Here is a 20627-nt window from a genome sequence, read left to right as displayed (position 1 = left end):
TACATAACCTATATATATATATATACATACATAACCTATATATATATATATATATACATACATACATAACCTATATATATATATATATACATACATAACCTATATATATATATATATACATAAACTATATATATATATACATACATAAACTATATATATATATACATACATAAACTATATATATATACATACATACATAAACTATATATATATACATACATACATAAACTATATATATATACATACATACATAAACTATATATATATATATATACATACATACATAAACTATATATATATATATACATACATACATACATAAACTATATATATATACATACATACATAAACTATATATATATATATACATACATACATAAACTATATATATATACATACATACATAAACTATATATATATATACATACATACATAAACTATATATATATACATACATACATAAACTATATATATATACATACATACATAAACTATATATATATACATACATACATAAACTATATATATATACATACATAAACTATATATATATACATACATAAACTATATATATATATACATACATAAACTATATATATATATACATACATAAACTATATATATATATATATATATATATATATATATATATATATACATACATAAACTATATATATATATATATATATACATAAACTATATATATATATATATATATATATATATATATACATACATACATAAACTATATATATACATATACATATATATATATATATATATATATATATATATATATACATAAACTATATATATATATATACATGCATACATAAACTATATATATATATATATATATACATATGTATACATAAACATCTATATTATATATATATGTATACATATATATATTGGATAAAGAGCATTGATATAAAAATATTGCAGACGCACGTGCACTCAATCTCTCGTACACACAGAAACACACACATAGGCGCACGCGCGCGCTTGCCTGCCATTTTAAAGGCTACATTTTTTTGACCAAATAACTTTCGATCATTGACTGAGGGGGTTTTTTGCCATGTTGACCGCCAAGAAACGGGCTAACATGCATTGATTAAACCCCAACTTTTTTTTTTGTTTTTTTTTTGTTTTGATAACGGTGCAAAAAGGGAAAAAATCAAGATACATACACTTTTACGGTAGTCATCACTTCGTGGTAGCCTAAGGGAAAGAAGAGAGAGAAAAAAAAAGGAAGACTGTGTAAAAAGAACAATCTGAGAATAAAACTTTTCTAGAATTTCGAAATAAGGGTTCATACATTTAGTGAAGAAAGGGACTAACTAGACAAGGAGCAGTACTTGCCGTACACTCCACTAACTGATACACAGAAAATGCAGTAAGTCACAACACACATCATCATCATCGTTTAACATCCGCTTTCCATGCTAGCATGGGTTGGACGATTTGACTGAGGACTGGTGAAACCAGATGGCTGCACCAGGCTCCAATCTGATCAGGCAGAGTTTCTACAGCTGGATGCCCTTCCTAACGCCAACCACTCCTAGAGTGTAGTGGGTGCTTTTATGTGCCACAGGCACGAAGGTCAGTCAGGCGGCACTAGCAACGGCCACGCTCAAATGGTGTATTTTATGTACCACCTGCACAGTCCAGCGGCACTGGCAACGATCTCGCTCGAATGACTTTTCACGTGCCTGTTGTAAACGACAGATGAAGATTCTTGGAGAACAATCAGCATAGACAGGTTCTTTATAGTGACCAAATGTTTTAGCTGTATATTAGTTAATTCCTACCCATCAAACTGACACTGCCTGTATACCTCTCACTATCTATATGTAAAATAGAAGTTGAAGGATTTAACCGGTTTCAGTTTACAATGATTTTCAAATAGTTGAAATAAAGATGTCTTTCTATTTCAACTTTATGAAAATCAGTGTAAACTATGAAACCTGTTAAATCTTTATAAAAATATTTTAACTATTCTCAGTGCATTTTCAACTATTTTTCCTATATTTCAATCTGTGTGAAACAAAATAACTGCTTTATAATATATATATACTATAAGTATAATACATGAATATGTAACAATTATAACATATGTGTGTAATACATATATGTATGTGTGTGTAATAAGTATAATATGTATATGTAAGTATGAACTCTCAGAGTGGTTGGCGTTAGGAAGGGCATCTAGCCATAGAAAGCCTTGTCAAATCAGACTGGAGTCTGGTGTAGCCTTCCAGCATGCACAACGGACATATGATGATGATATATATATGTTGGCACTCCGTCACTTACAACGTCGAGGGTTCCAGTTGATCCGATCGACGAAACAGCCTGCTCGTGAAATTAATGTGCAAGTGGCTGAGCACTCCACAGACACGTGTACCCTTAACGTAGTTCTCGGGAATATTCAGCGTGACACAATCTGACAAGGCTGACCCTTTGAATTACAGGTACAACAGAAACAGGAAGTAAGAGTGAGAGAAAGTTGTGGTGGAAGAGTGCAGCAGGGTTCGCCACCATCCCCTGCCGGAGCCTCATGGAGCTTTTAGGTGTTTTCGCTCAATAAACACGCACAAAGCCCGGTCTGGGAATCGAAACCGCGATCCCTATGACACCACAAAACCCTTGGCATGCCACCACAGCCGCCAATCATCACTTCACAACCAAATAATATTCTTAAATATACACACCATGTTCTCATTTGTGACCGTTGTGGCTCATTCACTGGAACTCTGGTAACAATGACAGACGCATTCTTCGGTATGAGAGCATCATCACAAACGTAACCTGTTAAAGAAAACGAAGACACTAATTAGTCCATTAGGAAGAACAAATTAAACTGGGTCCTTAATTATTAAATATCAACGAGACCAGCTTTTAACCCTTTTGATATCAATCCGTTTGATGATGCCTCTGTTTATACATCACAGGCTATGTTTAATCCTTTACCATTTAAACCGGCCATATCCAGCCAAAATATTCTGCATGTTTTATATTCAAATTACCTTGATGTGGACCCTAACACCTACCCAATAATGTTGTTCTAAAAATTAGTAAATAGGTGCAGGAGTGGTTGTGTGGTAAGTAGCTTGCTCACCAACCACATGGTTCCGGGTTCATTCCAACTGCATAGCACCTTTGGCAAGTGTCTTCTACTATAGTCTCAAACTGACCAAAGCCTTGTGAGTGGATTTGGTAGACGGAAACTAAAAGAAGCCCGTCGTATATATACATATATATGTTTGTGTGTCTGTGTTTGTCCCCCAACATCGCTTGACAACCGATGCTGGTGTGTTTATGTGCCCGTAACTTAGCGGTTCAGTAAAAGAGACTGATAGAATAAGTACTAGGTTTAAAATACTAAGTGCTAGGGTCGATTTGCTCGACTAAAGGCGGTGCTCCAGCATGGCCACAATCAAATGACTGAAATAAGTAAAAAGAGTAAAAAAAAAATGTATTTTAACAGAAATATGGTAACAAAAGGGTTAAAGTGATCTATATTAAAATCTTCCATCAAAATTTCAATGAACAAATACACAAATGTAGAATATACAGATGAAAGGGTCCCAATTTCATTGAATTAAATTTGAACCCAGGCTGTATGCCCCCACCCTGAAAGGGATAACCAAATAATTATGCCAGGGAATGCAGAAGTAACAATAATTATGATTATGTCAGCATATGTAGACATGCATATGATGTTATTACATACAGATGTACCACATGCTGTGTGTCTGTATCTCACCAAATGCACACGTGAACATGCATAATGGCATATATTTTGTGTTTGTTTTACTAGGATAATGAACCTCTTGACACACAGTATACACAACCATCTCAAAAGTAAAGAGACAAAACTCCTTATAGGCGCAGGAGTGGCTGTGTGCTAAGTAGCTTGCTTACCAACCACATAGCTCTGGGTTCAGTCCCACTGCATGGCACCTTGGGCAAGTGTCTTCTACTATAGCCTCGGGCCAATCAAAGCCCTGTGAGTGGATTTGGTAGACTGAAACTGAAAGAAGCCCGTCGTATATATATATGTGTTTGTCCCCCCAACATCGCTTGACAACTGATGCTGGTGTGTTTACGTCCCCGTAACTTAAAAGTTCTGCAAAAAGAGACCGATAGAATAAGTACTAGGCTTACAAAGAATAAGTCCTGGGGTCGATTTTCTCAACTAAAGGCGGTGCTCCAGCATGGCCGCAGTCAAATGACTGAAACAAGTAAAAGAGTATATACCCATGTGTATGTATGTATGTATGTGTGTGTGGGTGTACACACAAACACGTATTATTCACGTATGTATGTTATATGCTTGTGTATGTGCATGCCTGTATATGTGCAGGAATGAATATATACCAGAGGGGGGGGGGGGGTGTCAATGTCCTCTGCAAATTCAAAGTTGTTTATTTAAAACAAAAATTCAACTGAATATCTTAATGTTTTCTGTGAGAATAAATGACACACAGACTAGCAACGGCTCATACTACTACTCCTCCTACCAGGACCACCACTCCTATCATACTAATGTTATGTTCTCTTAGGCTTTCAATTCCAGTTTTTACTAAAAGATGAACTTTCATACATACTAGATACATAAATATTCATGCACACACATATATACATATATCTATGCAGATGAACATATACACAAACATATCTATGCTGATAAATATATGCACATACAAGTACACAAACACACACATATCTATGCAGATAAATATACACATACATATACACGCACACATCTATGTAGATATATATACACATACATCTACATACACACATATCTATGTAGATATATATACACATACATCTACATACACACCTATCTATCTATATATATATATATATATATATATATATACATACACACACACACACACACATACACACATATCTATGTAGATATATACACATATACAAATCCACAAACATCTATACAGATAAATATATACACATAAATAAAACATGCACATATACAAATACACACATCTGTGTAGATAAATATATACACACACACATATACAAACACACACACACAGGGTGCAATAGGTAAATTGTCACCATTGTATATTTTTAATTTCACAAATGTGCATTGTTTGATTTTGATTTTATCGACTGCACAGTATAGTAGGGTCAGTTGTGGATCATCTGTGAGAAAATCAGGACCATCATGCAATTCATTCTGCCAGAAATTTGGAAACATGCTATGCTGCTTGGCATTCATGCCAGAAGCTCCAAATACGAACATTTCAGAGTGTTTGGGTGTCAATCTGAGGACATGTACCGAGAGTGATAAAAATCAAACAGCCAGGCAACACCATGGTGTCTGGAGTGATCACTAGTGATAGCAACGTTATGTCTCCATTTTCCCACAAGACCCCACACTCAACATGGAGGCCTACATCAAGTGCCTGAAGGAGATAGTGCTGCCCTGGGTTTGAGAGGGTGGCTGCTGGAAGACCCTATGTTTGGCAATAGGACTCTGCACTACGTCACACAAGCAAAAGAACCCAGTCATGGATGTCAGACAATTTCTGCAACCACATCACCCCTAACATCTGGCCAAACTCCCCAGACTGCAACTCCCTTGATTATTATGTGTGGAGGGACAGTTGGGCAAGAGACCAAAACTCCTTGTAACACCAAAGATGAACTGAAGGCAAGGGTTATAGCAGCATTCACCAACTTAAACAAGGCGACCTTCCAGAAGAGTTGCAGGAGATTCCGAGTTCGTCTGAAGGCTGTGGTTGAACTCAGTGGCGATTTTATTGAATAAATTTACTCTTTAGTATTTCAAGATAATTTTTATGCAATTTTGGTAATTATATGTTAAAATGAGATGTCAGTGTTATTTTCATTTTTGCGTAATTTAGATGACAGTTTAATTCAGCGCACCCTGTATATATAAGTACGTATAAACATTTTTATACATCTATGGCTGTGTTATATGAAGCTTGCTTCTCAACCACATGGTTCTGAGATCAGTCCCACTACATGGCACCTTGGGCAAGTGCCTGCTACCATGAAGTTTTCAGCACCCACTTGTATATGTATGTATGTATGAGTGTGTGTGTGTATTTATGTCCCAGTAACTTAGGGGTTACGCAAAAACGGACCGCTAGACCAAGTATTAGGCTTAAAAACAAACTAACGAGGTTGATTCGTTTGACTAAAACCCAACATGGCCACAGTCAAAAAACAACAAACAAGTAAAATTAAAAAAAAAAAAAACTGTTAAAATGTGCTCAGTGTTTGTCACTTATAAAACCATTGCTTTGTTATATAGCCACATTGTTTAGAACATGTGATGTAAAATATTTTATCTCATTTCACTGTCTCCTCTGTTAGGTTCCCCGCAAATGTAATCTCATTGCGTTGATACAAACAATGATAAAGACAATCATTTACACAGAACAATGTCTCACACAGAAAGAGGCATTGGTGTGAATTTTCATCTAGATTCAAACCAAAAAAAAAAAAATAAAGCGTCTGTCCCATTCACCATTGTTTAACGACCACTTTTCAATGCTTACATTGTCAGCATGGACTGGAAATGCGAAGACAAGGGTACACACACACATCATTATCATCATCCTTTAACATACATTTTTCCATGCTTGCATGTGTCAGACTGAATTTGTTGAGGTTGGTCTTTTACAACCAAAATGCTCTTCCAGTTGCTAACATTTGCCTGTTACTCTTTTACTTGTTTCAGTCATTTGACTGTGGCCATGCTGGAGCACCGCCTTTAGTCAAGCAAATCGACCCTAGGACTTATTCTTTGTAAGCCTAGTACTTATTCTATCGGTCTCTTTTGCTGAACCGCTAAGTTACGGGGACGTAAACACACCAGCATTGGTTGTCAAGCGATGTTGAGGGGACAAACACAGACACACACAAATACATGTATATATACGACAGGCTTCTTTCAGTTTCCATCTAGCAAATCCGCCCACAAGGTTTTGGTTGTCCCAGGGCTATAGAAGATACTTGCCCAAGGTGCCATGCAGTGGGACTGAACCCGGAAGCATGTGACTAACAAATAGACGTCTTACCACACATCCACAAACATTTATTTAATGGTGTGTGTGTATAAGAATATATACACATAGCTACAAACACATGACATTTACATATTTATATGTATATATATATATATAGTGTATATGAACACATTTAGATGGATAAAAGCTGAAAAGCTTAAAATTTTTCTATAATTCATGTTTTAATTGTTTTTAACATCTGTTTCAATGGAATAAAAACATAGTTAAAGATACATCCTAGGCATAATTTAAGTGTACTGGATGACACTTTTCTTTAGGAGAAACACAGGTGTAACACAGACACACAGAAAAACATAGACACCCTAGTACTATTACATAGCACCTGCTGGCCGCGTGCTGTCAAAAATGATAGCTAATTGTAGTATTTTATATATAAGGTACATAATAAATCACAGATACAAATATTCACACTTTCTCTTGTACATGCACAGAGTTGAAACGCTGTTTGATTTTTTTCTTTCTTTTCACCATAGAACTTCCATCATCCCACTCCAAAGTTTGCCATCACCCCTTCCTTTCTCGTTCATATGTTGTGACAGAAAGTGGTAAGTAGCTTGCTTACGAACCTCATGGTTCTGGGTTCAGTCCCACTGCGTGGCATCTTGGGCAAGTGTCTTCTACTATAGCCTCGAGCCGACCAAAGCCTTGTGAGTGGATTTGGTAGACGGAAACTGAAAGAAGCCCGTCGTATATATGTATATATATGTGTATATATATATATATATATATATATATATATATATATATATATATATATGTATGTGTGTATGTTTGCGTGTCTGTGTTTGTCCCCCCAACACCACTTGACAACCGATGCTGGTGTGTTTACGTCCACATAACTTAGCGGTTCGGCAAAAGAGACGGATAGAATAAGTACTAGGCCTACAAAGAATAACATTGAAATCTCTAAACTACAAGGTATGATAAATTCAAAATGACATAAATCAAACATTATATTTGACAGTAATCTGAACACTAAAGGGTAAAGAGCAACATTTTCCCCATAAAAGTATGCTCGACAGCTGTTTCATTAAGATAAACAGCACCAAATGAACAATTACATAATTGTCATACATAATTTAAATTCAATGAAGCTAATTTTATACAAATTTATTTCTAAACAATTTACTCCAAATCTTCAGAAATGTTATGTTAATTAGACCACTGTTACTGATTTAAATACACTGAAACTTAATTACGTATGTCTCAAAGCATATAATACAATAATGATATTTTGATTAACATAACATCCCTGATGATTTATGTAAATGGGTTTCAAATTTGACTTAGTTTCATTTGATTCGACTTACGACCACAATTGGTTCCGACTGGCTGTTCATAAGTCGGTCTACAGGTCTACATAGCTTCGTTTTATATTTTTACATTCTTAAGGTACATTCTCAGGTAAAAGTCACACACGACATTCTGTATTATGCGATAATACTGGAGTTAGTCAAAAATTTTGGAGTTTCAAGCAGTCTTGTAAACAAATACGAGGTTGCCTCAATGTCTCTGTGACATGATGGTCATCCAACACAGTGGCAATCGATAACCAAACCTAAGGGAAGCTATTGCTGACGGGAGCTGGTGCGCCAATTATTGTAAAGTTGATTGGTCAGAAGTCAATGACGACCTTATTTATGCATCTCAATTCGATGCCAGTGGTGCGCTAACAGCATCATCCGAGCGGAATCACTGTTTCCGTAAAAAGCACCATTTGAGCGGAATCACTGTTTCCGTAAAAAGCACCATTTGAGCGCGATCGTTTCCAGCTTCACCTTACTGGCACTCATGCTGGTGGCATGTTAACAGAATATTGGTAAGGAAGGATACCGCTTGTATGACAGTGACACTCGTTTACAATTATACGAAGCCAATGCAAGAACACACACACACACACAAACTCCACTCACAAAGCGTTGATCAGCCCAGGGCTGTAGTAGAAAGCCCTTAACCCTTTTGTTACCATATTTCTGTTGCAATGCTCTGTGTTTCTTTCAATTAATTTTAAATATAACAAAGAATTTAGTAAAAGAACTTAGTTATTATTCAGCTAGTGTTAGGAACATAGATTGTGACTAATTTTGGTGGAAGATTTTAATTCAAAACTTATGCAAACAAGACGTTTGTACTACAGAGCCAAAGGCGGTTTCACACATTAATTTGTGTAGATCGAACTATGAAAGAAATCTAGATGTTTCTTGCAAAACATACGTCTAAAGCAATACGCACATCCAGTGTTTCGGGTTACGCCGAAAACGGGTGGTATGCGTATTCTGTACTTCCACGTTAGCACCCCTTAAGATACTATTGTAGATCCCTAATTTACTATTTTGTTGTACGAACCCCCAAAAATCTAATGTGAACCCTCGAGGGCCTTATGGACCCTGATTGAGAACCGCTGCTCTAGACCAATACCGAAGTAACGCCGGCGAAAGTAAAGAATACGCACACGCGTGTTTAGGGCTCTCGATAAAAAATTTAAGGTGGTGCTTCAGCATGGCCACAGTCCAACAACTCGGACAAACAGAGAAGACAAAAAAAAAAATGGTACACGTTTCAGATTTCGTCATTAGAGTTGGTTTCGATTTAAACGGAAGGCATGAATGAGGCTGGTAATTTTGATTTCCGTTTCAAATCCGGCACTAAACTAGGACATTAGCCAGACAGGAGTGGCCAGTCACGAGATTACAATGACAATAGCTGAAACCAATTTTGATATACACGGGGACATCAACAGGTCAACATCGACAATAGTCAAGAGATGGGAAACAAATACACACAAGCATATATATATATGTGTGTATATATATTGTGTGTGTGTATATATATATATGTGTGTGTGTGTGTGTGTGTCTGTGTGCATATAAATATATATATGTGTATGTATAAATATATATGTGTATGTATAAATATATATATGTGTGTGTATGTATAAATATATGTGTATATATAAAAAATATGTGTGTGTGTGTATAAATATATGTGTGTATATATAAATATATGAGTGTGTGTATATATATATATATATATATATATTCACATACATACATAGAGAGAGAAATACTACATACATATAAGTACTACACGCAAACACGTAAATATACGTATATAATATAATTTACACTGAAACGAAAAGCATTTCGTTTCGCCCTCCCGTTTCGGGTTTTATATTGACTTCCATCCGAACCGTTTAGGAGTGTTCGAAAAATAGAAAGAAAAAAAAACCCAACGTGCTTTTCCATTGTATTCCGTTGTTCTGGTTTGTTCGTAATTTCTGTAATTGTTACAATTAAAAAAAAAACAGTATCGTACAACGTACGTGATTCCCCCAAGGAGGGGGAGATAGAGTTAGAGAATAGGGAACATAAAATAAACGAAGTTCATTAGAGATCCTTGTTAAGACAAAATTCCAATTGATAAATACATGTCATTAACAATAATGATGCATACATTAACTTCTTAATTGGAAAACGTTTCAAGTCCATCTGTTGTATTAACGGTCCAGACGGAGCAAATTACTCTTTTTTACTCTTTTACTTGTTTCAGTCATTTGACTGCGGCTATGCTGGAGCACCGCCTTTTAGTCGAGCAAATCGACCCCAGGACTTATTCTTTGTAAGCCTAGTACTTATTCTATCGGTCTCTGTTCCCGAACCACTAAGTTACGGGGACGTAAACACACCAGCATCGGTTGTCAAGCGATGTTGGGGGGACAAACACAGACACACATATATATATATACATATATATACGATGGGCTTCTTTCAGTTTCCGTCTACCAAATCCACTCACAATGCTTTGGTCGACCCGAGGCTATAGTAGAAGACACTTGCCCAAGGTGCCACGCAGTGGGACTGTACCCGGAAACATGTGGTTCGTAAGCAAAAACGGATCCTTTCAACTCCCCCTTAATTTTTTTTTTTAAACGGAAATTGAAATTTTGAAGTTGCCATCTTTGGAAATTTCTTTTTTTTTTTTTTCGGAATCGGAATCTCCATAGCCTAAAAGGTGGGATTCCGTAAAAAAAAAATCAGGGGAAGAAGGGTTCCGTTTACATTATACTCCATCTGGACCCGTTAGCAGGTTAGTTTAAGGGTTACGTAGATGCGTCGAGACCTCTGTATTTAAATAGTAACTATATATATTTATATAAGGGCATTACTACAGAATAATGCCACACACTAGACTTCCCAAATAAACATTTTAGTTTCCTCGCATTCGGTACTAAAATGTGTTTATTTTGGGAAGTCTAGTGTGTGGCATTATTCTGTAGTAATGCCCCTTATATAAATATAAACGAATAATTATATTCTTGGGAATAGAAATTTCCCTTATGAATTTTTTTTTACACACTGGGTTCCTGATAAAATTCTAAATATATATATATATATATATATATATATATATATATATATATATAAATATATAAAATATATATATATATAAATTCTAAATATATATATATATAAATTCTAAATATATATATATATAAATACATATATATATATATATATATATATATATATATAAAAAAACACACGTAATTTTTACACTTTGGGAACAGTACAGGAAAATCACAAATCTGGGGTTACACAGGGGAATACAAAAAAATTTTTTTTAAATTAGAAAAATTAAAATTTTAACAAAGAATAATTCCCCAATAATTTATTTTAATTGGCCACAAGGGCCCGAGACGGGGGGGGGGCGCAATATAAAAGAACGAATTACAACGCACAAAACATGTCAGGGGGGGGGGGTTAACATCGATCAAAGTAACAATAATAATTTCAAATTTTGCCACAAGGCCAGCAATGCTAGGATCCGCGAAAGGATGAAAGGCAAAGGTCGACTCGGGCGGAATTTGAACTCAGAACGTAATAACAATTAATTGGTGTACTCACGTTCGTTGCTTTGGGCGTTGGTGATCTGTAGATCGAACTCCACCGACTTGCCCAGCTTCTTCTGTTGGATAATGGCCTTCTTGAGATCGGCCAGGGATATGTGCAGGCCGTCGAAGGTGACCGTGTCATAATTGAGACAGCTCTTGAATTTGTAATGAACAGAAGACATGGCTCGGCTTAGCCTGGTTCCGTTCCAGGTCTTGGCTGGCTGGCGCCTAGGGGCCACGTGTTACCCCCTTACCGGCACGCACCAACCAATCAAAACCAGGCCAAACCAAACCGACTGGCCACCTCTGTTTCTTTTTTTTTCCTTCTTCCTTCTTCACTCAGGTGGTGGTGGTGAGGACGATGGATCGAGTTTTTGTTTTTCTCCGTCAGGGATGATGATGATGATTACAGAAAGGGACCGACGAGGCAGGGGATAGGGGGGGGGAGAAAAGAAGAAGGGCTTTTTTTATTTACTTTCTTTTTCGCCCTTCCTCGACCTTTGAACTTTCAATTCAATTATAGTGGATGGTGTCGCTACTGCTTCTGATGAACAAGTTGAGAGAGATGGTGACAAAACAAGGGTTGGTCTAGATGTGATTTGTATAGTGTATACCAAACAGGATTTTAGTCGTAATAATAATAATAATAATAGTCCTTGTTGTTGCTGTTTATGGTGATCTGGTAAATAAATATGCCCTGGCGAGGTAATAGTAGTAGCGGTGATGGTGGTGGTGCTTAAATACCTGCTTTAGAAAATAACACCAACCACTCAGGAGTGGTCGGCATTAAGGCAAAGAGTGCTTTATTCCCCCACCAAAAACAAAAACAGGTTGGCTGGTTGGTTTGGCGGTTCGGTCCTGGCCCTGGAGCAGCAACAGCTGTGAGGTAGGTAGGTTGGTAGGTGCTGTTACTAGGGTGGCGGAGAACCGTGTGACGCAGAGATATATATAATATATATATGTATATATATATACTCTGTCAGCTGACGAACGAGCTTATAGCCTTGAAGCTGGTCCGATAAAGATGTTGAATGACTCTGCGGTGGTGGTCGCGGCGGTGTTGTCGCGTTACGCAATATCCGGTTGTGGAGTATCCGGGAAGCACAACGGAAACAGCAGCAGCAGCGATCTTTATACAATTGACAAAAAAGTGACACCCACTGCCGACAGGAGAGCCGGACCGACGCTGCAGTGGTATTTGCTGTTGGACAAAACAGCGATATTACTCCGTCCTCAGAGCAGCTGGCCGATGCTGCAGTGGTATTGCAGTTGAGAAATCAACAATGTATTCCGTCCTCAGAGCGGCGGGCCGAAGCTGCAGTAGTATTGCAGTTGAGAAATCAACAATGTATTCCGTTCTGGCCGAAGCTGCAGTAGTATTGCAGTCGAGAAGCAGCGTTGTACTTCCCTCCTCGCAGCAGTAGTAGTGGTAGTAGTAGTAGTAGGACCGAAGATGCAAAGTTGAAATTGTTTTAAAGCAGTTGGAACAACGGACGTCTGAGGTTCAACGAACGATGATGCCTATAGCAGTAGAGAAACAGCAGAGCGGAAGTAGGGCGCAGCAGCAGGAAAGCAGTAGGAGTTATGAATCCATGACTCTTTTGTGTGAAGAAGAAAGGGGGGCGGCGAAAGGCAGTTAGGTTTTTCAAGTTTGAAGTAGATATAGGGACAGAGAGGGGGGGAGACCGTTAGGGTCGTTTACATGAGATCTGGCCCTTGTATAGGGCGTATATATTATATATATAGGTGTATGTGTGTGCATGTAAATGTCTATATATATTGTATATACATATATATATTTATATATATATATATGTATATATTAAATGTGTCTTAATTGTCTGAGTTTATGTATATGTATGTGTGTGTGTGAGAGAGAAACACGCACAAGCGTGTATGTGTCTGTATATTTGAATGAGATGTGTGTGTATGTGTAATGTATGTTGTGACCTTGTGTTAAGGCTGGGTTGCAAAGTTCAATCGCAATGTTCGTCGTGTCTTTCAAGTCACAAATTTGTATTATTTTAACACTACAATATCACGTGGAGTGCAATTTACATATATATATATATATATGGCAGTTAGTGGTATCGGATTTTTTTGTTAATTTTTTTTTAATATTTTTCAGGGGGGGGGGGGGAAATGTATATATGTATATCTATATATATATCCAGGCAGGGGGAAATTAAGACATCAACCGGTGCTTTTCGTCAGACTTTGTCTCCAGATGGTGATGATTAGCAAAAAAAAAAAGGAAATTTAAATATCCTTTCAATGGGAAATGAGAAATCTGGAAAAAAAAACAAAGACAATATATTTATATACATATATAAATGTATATTATACATATATATAATGTATAGTATAAGTATATAATACATACATATGTATAAATATATATTGAACATGTGTTGTATATTATATAAACATATACAATGTTTTATATATAAAGGTAATATATATACATTTCCTATGCTATATATTTCCTAAGACATAGTACTTACTGTTAAATATATATATGTGTGTGTGTGTGTGTGTATATATATATATGTATGTATATAAACAGTAATCGCAGGTATAAATTTATTATATATATATATGTGTGTGTGTGTAGGAATATATCTATAAAGAAATCTGCTTATTAATTAGTATCATGATCATGTAATGTGCGTATACACAACGTATGTCTAGTTTTATACATCAACAGCAAAAAATGTATACACAATTTATGTGAAAATTGTATGTACAATATATTAATTATTGTAATAAACATACATGAAATATAGTAATATATACACATAAGTATTATAAATACACAAGTGTAAAGTAATATATGCATGGATTGTGTGCGCGTGTGTGTGTATATATATATAGATACATACACACTATGTAATGAAGTAGGTATACAATAGCTTATATACACGTAGACACTGCCATAAGAATACATAATAGATTAGATATGGATTACATACACCGTGTATATAAATAGGTTTGGCAGAACGAATAGAATAGAACTGTGTATATACTTTAATATGTGTGACATGTATATATACAGACTTAATATGTATATGTGTTTATATAATATATACACGTTTATGCATTTAATATATACATTTTCATACATACACTATATATATATATACACTATATACACATACACTTTATGTATGTATGTGTTTATATATATATATATATATATATATACACACGTTTATACATATTTATACATTTAACATAACACACTATATATATATATATATATATATACATACATACACTATGTACACATACAATTTATATCTATGTATATATATATATATATACACACATACATTTAACATATACACACACTATATATATACTATATACATACAATTTATATCTATGTATATATTCTATACACACGTTTATACATTTAATATACACATTTTTATACATCTAACATATACACACTATATATATATATACACATATATTTTATATCTATGTATGTATATATATATATATATATATACACACATTTATACATTTAATATATACATTTTTATACATCTAACATATACACACTATATATATATATATATACATACAATATCCACATACAATTTATATCTATGTATATATATATATACATTTTTATACATTTAACATATACACAATATATATATATATATATATATATATACACACACTATATACATACAATTTATATGTGTATGTATGTATATATATATGCACATATGCTAAACACATTCCAGTATATATAAGCACATATATATATATATATATATATATACATACATTCATGCATATATTATTAAGACACATATGTTTTAAAAGAGACACCAGACAGACACAGACAGAGAACAAGAAGACAAAAGACCAACAATCTTTTTCCAACATAAAAGAAATTTCGGTGTCGATGGACGACGAACAATAAAATAGAGAATCAAGCATTTTGTTAAAACCACGACACGAAAACTTCAAATATATTAATAACGAGGGATTGTTAGACACGGATATCAAGCGAAAATAATGGTAAAACACACATAAATAGAAGCACAACAAGATGAAATATTACCCGGACATATTTGATAGTCAAAACAGCTTTTTTCCCTGAAGTGTGTAGATGGCCACCGAAAGAGAGAGAGAGAGGGTGAGAGTATCTATAAAAATATATATTTTGTGGTGTTTTTAAAGGCAAGGGGGGTGAAAATAAAGATTAACACAGATAGAATAAAGGTTTCCGCTTCTAATGGTAATCCTTTGGCGTGTTAAAGCTGCAGATTTAACGGTAGATGGCAGAGAGATTGGAATGACGGGCGCCAATGGCGCATCTACATCTCCCCGTCACTAATGCTTGTCTGCATACTTTGTCAGGAGCGCGGCGGCGGGCGCCGGCCTTTATATACGACTGTACCACGTGATGTAAACGTCACGTACATTCAAGAACTTGTACACTAAGGTTCACGTTGTTCTTGGACTTCTACCAAAATAATTCCTTTTTTTTTTCTTTTACCGTTTTACGTGCTTCAGTCATTAGGCTGCGGTCATGCTGGAGCACCGCCCTCGACATTCTTTTTTTTTTTTTAGTCAAACGAATCAACCCTCAGTACACTTTTGTTTTCGTTGGCTTCCTATCGCCGAATTACTAAGTCCCAGGGACGTAAACAAACAACGCCGGTTGTCAAGCGATCGTTGGGGACAGACACAAAGACTCACACACACACACACACACACACACACACATACATACACATATATGTGGCGGCGAGCTGGCAGAAACGTTAGCACGCCGGGCGAAATGCTTAGCGGTATTTCGTCTGCCGTTACGTTCTGAGTTCAAATTCCGCCGAGGTCGACTTTGCCTTTCATCCTTTCGGGGTCGATTAAATAAGTACCAGTTACGCACTGGGGTCGATGATGTAATCGACTTAATCCCCTTGTCTGTCCTTGTTTGTCCCCTCTATGTTTAGCCCCTTGTAGGCAATAAAGAAATAGGTATTTCGTCTGCCGCTACGTTCTGAGTTCAAATTCCGCCGAGGTCGACTTTGCCTTTCATCCTTTCGGGGGTCGATATAATCGACTTAATCCCCTTGTCTGTACTTGTTTGTCCCCTCTGTGTTTTGCCCCTTGTGAGTGCGCCAGAAAGGTTGCCTCGATTTCAACGGTTAATAAAAAACAAACACCTGAAAATACAAGGAAAAACGATGCCCTCCACTCCGGGCCCAGGAGGGAACTACCTGAAACAGGAAAGAAAATGGCACCTAATGACCTTCCTTCATAGAAATACAAAGTTTTTTCATGTACTCTTTAACTTTTTTACTTGTTTCAGTCATTTTTGACTGCGGCCATGCTGGAGCACCGCCCCCTAGTCGAGCAAATCGACCCCAGGACTTATTCTTTGTAAGCCTAGTACTTATTCTATCAGTCTCTTTTTGCCGAACCGCTAAGTTACGGGGATGTAAACACACCAGCAGCAGTTGTCAAGCGATGTTGGGGGGACAAACACAGACACACAAACACACACATATATACATGTATACGACGGGCTTCTTTCAGTTTCTGTCTACCAAATCCACTCATAAGGCTTTGGTCGGCCCGAGGCTATAGTAGAAGACACTTGCCCAAGGTGTCACACAGTGGGACTGAACCCGGAACCATGTAGTTGGTAAGCAAGCTACTTACCACATAGCCACTCCTGCACCTATATATACATATATACATATATATGTACACCTTTTATCTTTTACCTATTTCATTCATTAGATTGTGGCCATACTGGGGCACTGCCATGAAGAATTTTATTGTTAGCCAAACGGATCAAGCCTAGTACATTTTTTCTATTTGGTTTTTTAAGCCTGGCACTTATTTTATCAATCTCTTGTACTGAACCGCTAGGTTATGGGGACGTGAACAAACCAACACTGGTTATTAAGAAGCGGTGGGGGAGAAACTCAGACACAACAACATGCACACATAGATATGTCTATATATATCTGACAATGGCTTAGCTGGCCAAAACTCCAAAGTCACAATCAACAACATTCTCGTATAAGATTAATAATTTTCTACTCATAGTTCCTTCTACCAAATTCACATGCAAGGCATTAGTCAACCAGAGGTTATAGCAGAAAGCACTTGCCCAAGGGGCCATGCAGTGGGACCAAACCTGAAACCGTCTGGTTGCAAAGCAAGCTACCTAACCACACAGCAATTGAAGAAAAACATATAACTCACCTTAGCTTAATGTTTTATTTTTTTTACCTTTCTTTCTAACTCCATTCTCTTACAAAATTAACTCCCTCCTCCTCCTCATCATCATCATCACCATCATTGTTTTTCAATGCCCACTTTTCCACGCTGGTATGGGTCGGACGTAATATGCTGTGGCAGAGTTTCTATAGCCGGATGCTCATCTTGTCACCAATATAATATTTCCCTGGGGCCAGACATATATTTCACCAGAGGATGGACTGTGGTGCTCATCCACAACCATCGCATGATGCCAAGACAAGGATATTATAGACAAATACACACAGACATAGATACACACATATACAGGGTGTCCATAAAGTCTTCATGCAAAGCTACAAAATCACCTCATGCCTACGAACCGATAGAGAATACAGTTTTTCAACATAGGCGCAGGAGTGGCTGTGTGGTAAGTAGCTTGCTTACCAACCACATGGTTCTGGGTTCATTCCCACTGTGTGACACCTTAGGCAAGTGTCTTCTCCTATAGGTTCGGGTTAACCAAAGCCTTGTGAGTGGACTTGGTAAACGGAAACTGAAAGAAGCCCGTCGTATATATATATATATATATGTGTGTGTGTGTTTGTGTGTCTGTGTTTGTCCGCCCAGCATCACTTGACAACCGATGGTGGTGTGCTTATGTCCCCGTAACCTAGCGGTTCGGCAAAAGAGACTGATAGAATAAATTCTAGGCTTCCAAAGAATAAGTCCTGAGGTTGATTTGCTCGACTAAAAGGCGGTGCTCCAGCATGGCCGCAGTCAAATGACTGAAACAAGTAAAAGAGTAAAGATGGTGCACCTTGTCACTTTGTTCTGCAAGTTAAGTAGTTTCTAAATGAGAAATTCCATAACAGATGTTTTGGAAGAGGTATTTGGCCTCCATGTTCATCAGATTTGACTCCATTGGATTTCTTTATCTGGGGACATATAGGAAAAGTATCGTTTGTTCAACTAAGCCTCGATCTTTAGAAGACTTAAAAGCAAGGATAACTCATGTGATTGAAGGTGTTACTGAAAATCAACTGGAAAATGTTTTCTTTGTATTGGTAATAATGGTGGAGGCGCATGGTCTAGCGGTCAGGGTGTCAGCATCATAATCGTAAGATTATGGTTTCGATTCCTGGACCGGGTGACGTGTTGTGTTCTTGGGCAAAACATCAATTCCATACATGAATTTGTGTTTGTTTATTATAATAATAAGTGAGTTGTATGTAGTTGTATACTGTCAACTTAACGTGACAGTCCCAATACGGGAATCATAATGCTGCTATTTAGCCCTAGGAAGCTGGACCACTTCTTATCAGCCTTGACACATTTCCTGTGTCCTTATGTTTATGAGGGGGAGACAAGCACCTCCACCCAGCCTAGTCTGCATTCAGGGACATGTTTCTGAGTCTTTGCTCATCAGCAGACTATAGACTATTGAAGAAGACACTTGCCCAAGGTGCTACGCAGTGGGACTGAACCCAGAGCAGAGTGATAGGGAAACATATATATATATATATATATATATATATATATATATACACCTATGTATATTATATATATATATATATATATATATATATATATATATATATATATATATATATAAATATATATATATATAGCTAGGTGTGTGTGTGTGTCTTTGTGTCTATGTTTGTCTTTACCACTGCTTGTCAACTGGTTTTGCTGTGTTTATGTTCCTGTAACCTAGCAGTTCAGCAAAAGTGACTCAGAGGATAAGTACCAGACTTAAAAAAGAAAGTGCGGTGGGGATGAAATTTGTCTGACCACATTCAAATGACAGACACCAGTAACAGATGGAAAATGATACAACTTAACAGCCATCTTAATCCACACACAAATATGTAAACAGTTTTTAAATATTCTGTGATAAATCGTTGTTGGCACTCCATTGCTTACGACGTCGAGGGTTCCAGTTGATCCAATCAAGGAACAGAACTGCTCGTGAAATTAACGTGCAAGTGGCTGAGCACTCCACAGGCACATGTACCCTTAACATAGTTCTCGGGGATATTCAGTGTGACAAGGCTGACCCTTTGAATTACAGGCACAACAGAAACAGTAAGTAAGAGTGAGAGAAAATTGTGGTGGAAGAGTACAGCAGGGTTCGCCACCATCCCCTGCCGGAGCCTCGTGGAGCTTTAGGTGTTTTCGCTCAATAAACACTCACAACGCCCGGTCTGGGAATCGAAACCGTGATCCTATGACCGCGAGTCCGATGCCCTAACCACTGGGCCATTGTGCCTCCACTCTGTGATAAAAAAAGAAACACTATATAGATTCTGATATGTTTATTCATATGTAAGGTAAACAAGAAAATATAATGTGTACAACACTGGTGTTTACCTCAATATCATATGTCGGGTTACACTGTGGCC

The 20627-nt window shown here is 36.6% G+C and overlaps 1 protein-coding gene and 1 long non-coding RNA gene across 3 annotated transcripts in view; both read right to left on the bottom strand.

Moving 5' to 3' along the window:
- Positions 1–13510, bottom strand: part of LOC106874965 (uncharacterized) — a 73284-nt gene extending 59774 nt beyond the window's left edge. Inside the window, exons 1-3 of one of the 2 annotated variants that reach the window (XM_089344910.1) lie at positions 11999–13510; positions 2715–2811; positions 1191–1221 (exon numbers count right to left, since the gene is read on the bottom strand). In XM_089344910.1, coding sequence (XP_089201036.1) covers positions 1191–1221; positions 2715–2811; positions 11999–12167 — 297 coding nt within the window. In that variant the 5' untranslated portion in view covers positions 12168–13510. The remainder of the gene's footprint in view (positions 1–1190; positions 1222–2714; positions 2812–11998) is intronic. The other variant, XM_089344911.1, reaches the window with a different exon arrangement.
- Positions 13511–14126: 616 nt separating this feature from the next.
- LOC149130391 (uncharacterized) lies at positions 14127–16363 on the bottom strand. The gene is made up of 2 exons (XR_016238914.1): positions 16067–16363; positions 14127–14275 (listed from the first exon to the last, which is right to left on the bottom strand). It is a non-coding gene; the product is annotated as an uncharacterized LOC149130391 (long non-coding RNA).
- Between the last annotated feature and the right edge of the window lie 4264 nt (positions 16364–20627).

This window comes from Octopus bimaculoides, chromosome 29 (assembly GCF_046866305.1).
Source record: "Octopus bimaculoides isolate indiv1 chromosome 29, ASM4686630v1, whole genome shotgun sequence".
NCBI classification, from domain to species: Eukaryota; Metazoa; Mollusca; class Cephalopoda; order Octopoda; family Octopodidae; genus Octopus; species Octopus bimaculoides.
Note: the sequence above shows the minus strand (reverse complement) of the source record. Positions and strands in the feature narration are given on the sequence as shown.